At 43.6% G+C, this 11050-nt stretch overlaps 1 protein-coding gene across 1 annotated transcript in view; it reads right to left on the bottom strand.

Annotated features, from left to right (window-relative positions):
* Wbp2nl (WBP2 N-terminal like) overlaps positions 1 to 10905 on the bottom strand; it is a 16813-nt gene extending 5908 nt beyond the window's left edge. Inside the window, exons 1-4 of the mRNA XM_052748459.1 lie at positions 10332 to 10905; positions 2802 to 2910; positions 2406 to 2547; positions 2153 to 2245 (exon numbers count right to left, since the gene is read on the bottom strand). Coding sequence (XP_052604419.1) covers positions 2153 to 2245; positions 2406 to 2547; positions 2802 to 2910; positions 10332 to 10393 — 406 coding nt within the window. The 5' untranslated portion in view covers positions 10394 to 10905. The remainder of the gene's footprint in view (positions 1 to 2152; positions 2246 to 2405; positions 2548 to 2801; positions 2911 to 10331) is intronic.
* Between the last annotated feature and the right edge of the window lie 145 nt (positions 10906 to 11050).

Raw genomic sequence — 11050 nt, 5'->3', positions numbered from 1 at the left:
TCTTGAGAGTAGAAATTTTGTCTTTTGGGGCTGGAGAGATGGCTCAGAGGTTAAGAGCACTGACTGCTCTTCCAGAGGTCCTGAGTTCAATTCCCAGCAACCACATGGTGGCTCACAACCATCTGTAATGATATCTGGTGCCCACTTCTGGCCTGCAGTCACATATGCTGCATACATAATAAATAAATAAATAAATCTAAAAAAAAGAAAGAAAGAACTTCTGTCTTTTGCCTGTGGCTATTTAGGACCTAATATAGTACTTACTATACAATCATCACTTACTTGGTTTTCCAGCTATCAAGTGAGCATAATATTAGTATATATATCATAAGGAGTTTCTCTCTCTCTCTCTTTTTTTTCTTGGTTTTTCAAGACAGGGTTTTTCTGTGTATTCCTGGCTGCCCTGGAACTCACTCTGTAGACCAGGCTGGCCTCGAACTCAGAGATCCACCTACCTCTGCCTCCCAAGTGCTGGGATCAAAGGCGTGTGCTACCACTGCCTGGCTATATCATAAGGTTTTATGAACCTTCAACGGATGGTTGTGAAGGGCTTAGACCACTATCCAGTATAGAAAACATTTAAAAAGTACTAAATTACATGTTTTTAAATTGAACTCATTTACTTTCAGACTTACACTGATATGGCTCTTGACCATGATATAGTACCACAGTTCATTCACTAACCTAGACATTTATACTCTTCCATTGTATCTGGGGCACCATATTCAAAGCTTCTACTAAAGCAGATATACACCTATCTGCAAATGGTCATCTTTCCTGGGCTGCATTTTCAGCATCTAGACTGGGGTTGAGGTGGACAACAGAAGGGAAAGGGAAAGGGCCTTCCTGAAGAGCACAATGACAGCTCAAGAGAAGAGTGGATAAGGCCCAGAGATCGGCCTGACTGGATTGTAAAGAAGTGTGAGCGGCATGAAGTGAAGCTAGGCTGGGTAAACAGACAGACAGACAGACAGCATAAACGAGTAGTTCAGTCACAGAAAGCATTCTCTGGTACAGCCATTAGGTCAGCATTGTAGGGAAGTAGGCACCCCTACTCCCCTCTCAGGGACAGTAGGAGCACACAGAAGGGAAGCAGATCATAATGCAGGTGACAAAGCCCTCCCCAGGTGAGGCTCAGGGAACTGGAAGCCTTCCTCGGCTCCAAGCACAAATAGTGACAGGAGTGTACACAAAGCATGCACCGACACTTGCTCCTCTGGGCTGTTCACCCCTGAGACCATTCCCATAGGCCCTACCGGGATTACATGCCCTCTGTGGTGGTATTGTGTTCCCCAAAATATTGTGTACCCTAATAAACCTATCTGGGGTCAGAGAACAGAAAAGCAACTAGATACTTAGGACAGGCAGTGGTAGCACACGCCTTTAATCCTAGCATTCCAGAGGCAGAAATCCATCTGTTCAAGGATACAGCCAAGCATGGTGACTCACGCCTTTAATCCCAGGGAGTGATGGCAGATAGCAGAAAGATATATAAGGCGTGAAGACCAGGAACTAGCAGCATTTGGCTGGTTAAGCATTTGGCTGGTTAAGCTTTTAGGTTTTGAGCAGCACAGTTCAGCTGAGAGCCATTGGGATGAGGACACAGAAGCTTCCAGTCTGAGGAAACAAGACCAGCTGAGAAGTTGGCCAGGTGAGGTTAGCTGTGGCTTGTTCTGTCTCTCTGATCTTCCAGTGTTCACCCCAATACTTGGCTCCAGGTTTGTTTTATTAATAAGAACTTTTAAGATTCATGCTACAGCCCTCCATCGTGCTGTTCATATAAACACTGAGTTTCTGGGCTGCATGCTGGTGCTGCACCATCAGAGCGAGCACAGCCCACCGGATCCCAGCCTTTAGTACATGCGTGTGTCTGTTCACTCCTAAGTCGCTCCAGTCCAGTTTCCAGGACCAAGCCATGCAGGAGGCAGTTAGTCATGTAGGTGTCTGAGCACAGGCTCCTAGCTACTCCAGGACAGGGTGAGGTAAATAAGCACACAGTGTGGATCTGACACATAATAGTAAACTCAGGAGATGCTTGTTGAAGTCAAATAGAAATACCAAATGCCTGACCACAGGCTAGCCAGTCTCTGCTGAGTAATAGTACTGTTCCAACTCCTTAACCGCTAAAGCATTTGCTGTGTTTATTACTCACCAGCATAGGCAGCTTTGGCCATCAGCTGGGCAAAGTCAACGGCACCTCCTTTCCTGAAGATCATTTTAAAAGTAGCCGATCCTTCCCAGCCACCTGGGGGAAGAAATGGTAATACTTCCAAGCCCTGAGGAAGGCACCCTCAAACAAGCAGATCAGCTTTGGTTTGAATTCTAACATGAAACAGGTCAGAATCTTACATCTCTAGAATCTTTGGGGGGGTATTAGGGAGGCACTTCTAAGAGGAAAAACTTACCATCTGGAGCTGCCTGGATCATCCCTTTAATGTAGTTTGCTCCAAGGACTGGCTGTTCAACAGTGCAGTTACTCATTAGATGAAATGGCATCATGAAAGACAACATGGGGTCGTTGAGTGAACGTGAGGTCACAAAAATCACCTAAGTGAGGAAGGAAACTTTGGAAAAGGAATACAGAATTTGTCCATGGACAGAGGCTTGCAGAAGCAAGGCCAAGGTCACTTGAGTACTGTGACCTAATTAAGAAACATCACCTCTTTTCTTCCATCCTTCTTCAAAATGAAAGTCTCAAAGTAAAAGTGTTTTTAAACACCTTAAAAGCCAACGTTTAACTTTTTCAGCCTTATGGAAAATAAATGTAAGCTAATCAGCCAATCAAGAAAAGTATAAATTACCCGGTATGAGGTGAGAAAGAGCACCCCCCTTTTTGTACCACTGAAGAAGTTGGAGCCTGGCGGTGACTGAGGGAAGGAGAAGTCCACATCTGGAGACTTCTTCAAGACACTGCAGAAAGCAAGTGTTAGCACATGTTAAGAAGTACATAAACGAACACACACAGGGCTTGGGATGCAGCTCTAGACTAGAGCACCTGTCTAGAACATGCTAGGCCAAGTGTGATCTCCAACACCACCAAAGGAGACACCAAAATGGTACAAACAAAGGTGTCAGTCAATAAACATTAGCTGCTACTCTTATTTTAGGGAAATGAAATGGATCCAAGCAATATTATTCTTGGGCAATTTACTCCTATTCTTCCTTTTTAAAGGGATTTTGTTCAGACTGGAGCAATGGTTCATCAGTTAAGACCACTGGCTCCTCTTCCAGAGGACCCAGGTTTGATTCCCAGCACCCACACGGCAGCTCACCATAGTCTGTAAGTCCAGTTTTAGGAGCTCTGATGCCCTCTATTGTGTGTAAACATCCATACACACAATACTTTTTAAAATAAAATTATTTTACTTTTATTTATACATTTAAGTTTGTGTGTGTTTGTGTGTGTGTGTGTGTGTGTGTGTGTGTGTGTGTGTGTGTGTGTGTGTGTGTGTGAATGTATGCACGTGTGTGTGGATGTTCACAGAGGCTAGCAGAAGGCTTTGGATCCCCTGGAACTGAGTTACAGACTATTGTGAACTGACTAACATGGGTGCTAGGAACCAAATTTGGGTCCTCTAGGAGAGCAAGAAGTGCTCTTAACCACCAAGTTATCTCTGTAGCCCCTCTTCTCCCTTTTTATCACTGGATTTTCTGTCTTCTCAAACTTGCTTCTATTCTCAATGTCTGTCACTAATTCTTAAATTTCTTGTGCAATTACCAGGAAGAACTGGGCTCTTGGGATGTTTAGCTGGTAAAGAAAGCAAAGCACAGATAGATACTTCTACTCACCCCACCCCGCCCCCCTCCACCCCACACATTACTCTGGCTTCACTCTGAATGGACAATTTGGACTTGTGTCCTCTCCACTCATAGAATCTAGGTGTTTTTTGAGTTTATTTGTTCAGTGTCCTCCCTGATGATTATTAGAGACAACAACTGCTTCACTACTATAGCTCTAGCAAAGAGTAAGTTACTAAATATTTATTTTAAGAAAATGAAAAAGGTAAAAGGAACAGAGAACATAATGCAAGTAACAGGCGACATGTACTATCTAAATGGCACAAAAATGTCCCAGTAATTTAACAGGAGGGATTATTTATGGTGGAAACAACTATGAAAGATCTCATAGAAAGGATCAGCTAGAGCTGATTCTTAAGAAATAGGTAGTGTTTAAATAGGCAGAGGTAATGGAACAGGAACAATTCAAATGGGGAGTCAAGAGCATTAATAGACATGGAGATGCAGATAATGGAAAGCAAATTGCCTACTTGGAAGGAGATAGGCCACATGGATGAACACAGCATGAGTAACATTAGAACAGTGAGATCAAGTTGGGAAGCTGTCTGGGATTTGAGCTTGGGAACTCAGTGACAGGCAAGAAGGATGGCAAGCTCTAGATTGTTCAGCAGGGAAGTTACATGACTGAGGAAGGGGTGCTACAGTGGAAGGATCAGTTTAAGATCATAAAATAATAATTATACATTTATAGTGATGGTGGTAATACATAAAACTGTAATTTGTGACAGTAAAGTTTGGCGAGTGGGCAGAGCTACATAGGACAAAAGATGTTGTATATTATTGAAAGTAAGTTGGTACTGATTTGAGTTCTATTACTGTAAATTAAGATGTTAAATATAGTCAACAGGTCAAATCCAAAGAAAATCACTAAAATATATCCAAAAAAGGAATGAGAATGGAATTAAATGGTATACTAGGAAAACTATCAGACACAACAGGCAGTAGTGAAGAAGTTAAGGAACACAGAAGACAGAAATGTATAGAAAACAAAGAGTAAAATTGCAGATGCTAAGTCCTTTAACAATTACATTAAATATAAATGAATTAAACTCTCCAACTACCTGCTGGGCATGGTAGTACATGCCTGATCCCAGAACTTGGGAAGCTGAGGCAAGAGGATAGAGTTCAAGAGGGCTAAGAAGATGCCTCAGTGGATAAGAGCACTTTTTGTGAAAGCAACAAGACCTGAGTTTAAATCTCCAGCATCCATTCGAAATATAGGAATAGCCACATGCACCTATAATCCCAGCATTGGGGAGAAGAGACAGGCAGATCACAGTTTATTCATTCACTGCTCTAGCTGAAACAGTGAGCATCAGGTTCGGTGAGAGATCCTGCCTCAGAAAATGAGGAGAGTGAAGAGGACACCCACTGTACTCCTCACAAAAATACATGCATGCACATCCACTATACTTACAGCCCAAACACTCACAAACATACATACAGTTCCAGGCTTACATCCTCGGCTAATATAGTGATCCACTGGGTTCTGTAGTGAAATTCTGTCTCAAAAACAAACAAAAAAACCAGTGCTAGAGAGTTGGCTGAGTTGTTAAGAGCACTAACTGCTCTTGGAGACAACTTAGGTTGGATTTCCAGCACCCACACGGTGGTTCACAACCATATGTAACTACAGTCCCAAGGGATTCTATATCTTCTGGCCTCCACAGGCATTACACACACATGTACAGACGTACATGCAGGCAAAACACCCATACAAAATGAAAATAAATCTCAAAAAAATAAAAATGTCTTAGAGTTTTATTGCTATGAAGAGACACCATGACCATGGCAACTCTTATAAAGGAAAGAATTTAGTTGGGGCTGTCTTACAGTTCAGAGGTTTAGTCCATTGTCATCATGGTGGGAAACATGGCAGCATGCAGGCAGACATGGTGCTAGAGAAGGAGCTGAGAGTTCTAGATCTGGATCAATGGGCAGCAGAAAGAGAGTGACACTGAGCTGGGCTTGAGCTTCTAAAACTCCAAAGCCCACCCCCAGTGACACACTTCCTCCAACAAGGCCACACTTCCTAGTAGTGCTACTCCCTATGGCCTATGGGGGCCATTTTCATTCAAACCACCACAAAACACAAAAATTCTCACATAAACCAATCAAAAATTAATAAAGCTTTTATAATGGGACCAACAGCATTAGTGTGATAGTTATTGTTTTCCTACTCTTATTTAAATTAATTCAAGATTAATTACTGATAAGTCTTCATTTTTAGTATAACTTGAGTATCTCTCTCTCCTTTTTTTTTTTTTTTTTTTCTTGGTTTTTCCAGACAGGGTTTCTGTGTAGCTTTTGGTGCCTGTCCTGAAACTCACTTTGTAGACCAGGCTGGCCTCGAACTCAGAGATTCACATGCCTCTGCCTCCCAAGTGCTGGGATTAAAGGCGTGTACTACCACTACCCAGCTTGAGTATCTCTTAATGAACTATTTAGGGTCTGAACAGTTTTTGGGTTTTGGAATACTTGCATATACAAGAGATTTGGGAGCAATGAGACCCAAGTCTAAATGTGACATTCATTAGTTTCATATATACCTTACACATACAACCTGAAGGTAACTTCATATGATATTTTAAACAATGTTATACATAAAATAAAGTATTATGGAGTGAAATTTTCTAGATGAATTATTTGGTAGTACTCAAAGATTTTGTTGTTGTTGTTTTTTTTAATTTTTTTTTCGAGACAGAGTTCTCTATGTGACAGCTCTGGCTGTCCTGGAACTTGCTCTGTAGACCAGGCTGAAAGGTTTTGTTTTTGAGACAGGGTCTGGCTATACAGCCCAGGCTGTCCTAGAACTCACAATCCTCTTACATCAACCTGAGTGCTGCAATTTTCAAGGTAGTTTTACCTTTAGATATGTACCGCCACACCCAGAATAATTGTTTTTAATTGTGTGTGTGCCCTCTGTGGGGAGGTAGGGGAGAGAGAAAGGTGGTATAAGCCTGTCTGCAGGTACCTTTAGAGGACAGACCCCTCTGGAGCTGGAGTTACAGGAAGCTGCGCTCCATCTAGTATAGGTTCTGGGAACTGAACTTGGGTTTTCTAGCAGAACAGGATATGCTTTTAACAGATGAGCCATGTCTCCAACCCAATCACACCTGAATTTGGTGGAGCATTTTAGATTTTGGATTTTTAGATCAGGATGTTCAATGTGTACTGGGCAAAAACGAGATAGAAACATAACACTTTAAAGTTCTTAAAATGTTTTCTATGAACCATTTTTTAAAATTTTTTTTAAAAACTATTTAAAAAAAAACTATAATCTCTAATTTTTGGCCAGCTGAACTTTGTACTCCACAAGACCTTTGTCTTAATGATACTAACACAATTACAACACCAGACCCTAAGTTCTTCCTTTATCCTTGGCCATCTTGAATCTGATATTGTGGGGCCTTTGCCCTGGTTTTCCATTCATCTTCTTTGGTTTGGTTTGTTGGGACGCCTTGGCCTGACTCAGCAGGATCTTCCCTTCATATCAACTTATCTGCTTTCTTTTGCTCCTTTTTGGAGACTGACGTGCTTCAAGCATATTTCTAGGACAGAAATGACCTGAAGGTCCCCTTCTTCCACAGTCCCTAACTGATTTTCAAAGTAGTTTCATCCTCAAATGAACTCATCTACTCCTCTACTGTTGACAACAATACTTACCTTTATTACTTCATCAAATAACTGCTTGTTTATTGCTCGGGTGTCACTTTTATCCAAAAGTCTGATAAATACACTTCCTTCACAGTCCTTAGCATCTTTGTCATTCAATGTGGTCACCTTCACAATTTACTACACTTAGAAAATAACCAGTGGGCTGGAGAGGTGGCTCAGAGGTTAAGAGCACTGCTTGCTCTTCCAAAGGTCTTGAGTTCAATTCCCAGCAACCACATGGTGGCTCACAACCATCTGTAATGAGATCTGGTGCCCTCTTCTGGCCTGCAGCCATATATGCAGGCAGAACACTGTATACATACTAAATAAATAAATCTTTAAAAAAAAATAATAACCAGTACGTTTTTGTTGGCTAAAAGGACAAATTGGATGCATACACTGTGCTATTACTGGAAACCAAGTCACTACTGGTTTCTTCACATGGGGTAGGATAGGACACCAAAACAAAGTCTCAGCCAGGGCTCTTCCTTGTCTCCCCCAGCATCCTTGGCATCACAGGTAAGGCACAGAGTCAGGTGGTACCAGCTTCAAAGACACATTGTGATAGACTGGTAAAGATACATTTTCAAGCAGGGTCTGGCAAGATGGCTCCGTGAGTAAAGGCACTTGCCATTGAGCCTGGTGAGCTAAGTTTTATTTATCCCTGGGACCCACATGGTTGTCCTATGACCTCTATATGTGCTGTGGCACGTGCACATATACACATGTAATTTTAATTTTTTAAGAATTCCAAATAGTATCATTTATAAATGTGGGGAAAGCCTAAGAATAGTTCACATTGAGAATTAAGCAAAGATTTATGCACACTGGAGTATCAGCCACTAACAGTAATAATATAGATTATGGGTACTGGAAACTGCCCCAATATACTGGCAAATGAGGAAAATTAGTTAGAAAGCTGGTGGGAGGGGGAAACAAGTGTGAGTTTCATAGGGAGAAGTGCAGAGAAAGCCATACTAAGATGCAAAAACTACTGGAATTTGGGTAATTAATTTTCCCCCTGATTTTCCTATTGGGACATCAAGTATTATCTGCCCAATTTTTTAAAAAATGGATGAAATAAAGCAATTTAATCTTTTCCATTTTTACAACACATCCTGGCCCGTACATACTCTCAGCCATGATGACAAACTCTCTACAAGCCAGGTATGGGGGCACAGATCTGTAATCCCAGGAGACTTGCATCACCACATCTGGCTTCAATGGAGCATGTTAGGTTTTTAATTAGGTCTGTTCAACATGTACTATACCAAGGCAAGATACAGACAAGACACTCTACCTCCAACTTTAATCACTAAATTCTTCCTCATCACTAAAATATGTGGTCCCCCCAACCCCTTTGTAACTTATTTTCCTCATTTACAAATACATTGGGGATGCTTTTAAGTGTCAGTATCTATATTATTACTACCAACGGCTGGTATTCCACTGTAAATAAACCCTTGCTCAACCCCAAATCTAAGACATTCTGGGATGTTTTGTTGTATTTGTTTAGTTACTACAAACACTCATTGGGAGGCTGAGGCATAAAAATCACAAGTTAAATAGCTAAATAAATAAATAGCAAGACTTAAGTCTCAACACACCACGGATTGTAACTAGACTCTCAAATGTGTATCGCAACTGTAAGGAAAACTAGAAAATAGAGCCAATCCGCACCCCCCCCCCCCAAAAAAAAAACCTCTTTCCTTACAACAGTTTGTATCTGGGAAAGCCAGATAACCAATAGGGTCTTTGATAGAGAGAAAGCAGAAAAAATTTTCTAAAGGATAGCAAGAGAAATGGATGCATGTAATTTCAAACCCAAATCCAGGCTTTCCCATATACACTGAAAATGCATTCTGAGCAAATTATTTCTTATATTCCTACCTGTGAAACGAGAAAAATAGTTTTGATCCTCACTGCAGACACAGCAATTAGAAGCACAAAGAACAATACTTGTCATAATTAGCTGTTCAATGAAAAACTATCTGTACATATTTAAGAGCACAGATTCTAAATCAAGATTTTTCTTTTCTTTCCTCTTTTGAGACAGGATCTTTCTACAATACAGCTCTGGCTGTGCTAGAACTTGCTATGGCCTCGAACTGACCTCAGGGTTCTATTAGAGCACGGCATTGCATGGGCGTCTCACTGCCAGGCGGGAAACAAAGGGAAAATCAGCAGAGATCATCCAGAGGAGGTGGAGACAGAGTGTAAGGAAAGTGGGTGCGGGGCTGACTAAGGAAGGGATTGGGGTCAAGGTCTTGAGTTTGCCTGGAGATAGGCTTCTCCTGACAGAAGCCCCCGCACGAGCCTCAGCCGGTAGTGCGAGGTTGAGGGCGCCGTTCTTCCTGGACACCCCTACTTTTGTTCCCCATCTCCCAAGTTGAAGCAACAAGAAAAGGGAGCTTTGGGGAAATTCTGAGAAAGGCCTCGACATTTCGGGGTCTTTCGACAGTCATCTACACTCCACACCCTAGCCCCAATTCTTCCAATGCTCCTACCCCGGGTCCCGTGAGCTGCACCCAGGGCCCTCAGGGGGACTGTCACCCCGTCACGTCGCACACAGTCGGCGGCGGCCGTGCCGCGCGATGCCAAGGGCTAACCCGCTCTTCACACACCCCTCGCTCAGGCCTTTCGAGGATGCTCGCCCTGGCGCCCGGCGCCCCGCGCACGCGCCTAAGGCCCCCCCCACCCCACCCCCCGGAACGCCCGCGATGGCGCATGCCCTCAAACGTCAGGGGCGGAGCTCAGGGGAACGCGACCGGAAAGGGCGGGAAAGTCCTCGATTGGCGGAGGGCTTTCTAGCGCGCAAGTCTACCCCTGAGCAGCTCCTCCCTCCTGGACAGCAGCCTGCAAGTCCCCTCAGGCACCTTTCGCCATGAGGGATGAGGGCCTCACGGCGGTCCTCCGAATGGTTCTGGTTCACCGCCATCTTGCTCTTGGTCCCCTCCCGCCACCGCCCGCCCTTCACATGGGAAGGGGGCGGGGCCTACAAAGCAGGGGGCGGGGCCCTGAGGAGAGGGCGGAGATTATGGCGCAGAAACCTGGAGTGGAGGGGACAGCTGTCACAAGAGGAACTGCTGGAGTCAGGGGCCAGAGAGCCCTGATGAGGGAGAGGGGCATGTCCGTGGAACTGGCTCCACCCCTAGAGCGGGGAGGGGCTGAAGGATGGGTGTGTAGATCTATCCTACAATTCGTTGTGTAGACCTACAGCCAGGCCCCCCTTGGTCCTGCTAGGAGCTGGGGGGTTAAAAAGCATCCATTAGCCTAAAATCTCAGCCCAGATTACCGTAAACCAATCCAGATCAAGGGTCTACATTCCTCCCAGCACTCGGGAGGCAGAGCCAGGCGGATCTCTGTGAGTTCGAGGCCAGCCTGGGCTACCAAGTGAGTCCCAGGAAAGGCGCAAAGCTACTCAGAGAAACCCTGTCTCGAAAAACCAAAAAAAAAAAAAAAAAAAAAAAAAAAGTCTACATTCCTCCATGCTTTCTTCCGTCAAAGAAGGCATTGAATCAGAACCAATGGTCTTGTGAGAGAACATCCGGAAAAGGTGAGCTAGGTCAGGAAGTGGACTGTGGATTTCAACCTT

This window comes from Peromyscus californicus, unplaced genomic scaffold, assembly GCF_007827085.1.
Source record: "Peromyscus californicus insignis strain IS unplaced genomic scaffold, ASM782708v3 Scaffold_20__1_contigs__length_68692818, whole genome shotgun sequence".
Classification (NCBI taxonomy): Eukaryota; Metazoa; Chordata; class Mammalia; order Rodentia; family Cricetidae; genus Peromyscus; species Peromyscus californicus.
Note: the sequence above shows the minus strand (reverse complement) of the source record. Positions and strands in the feature narration are given on the sequence as shown.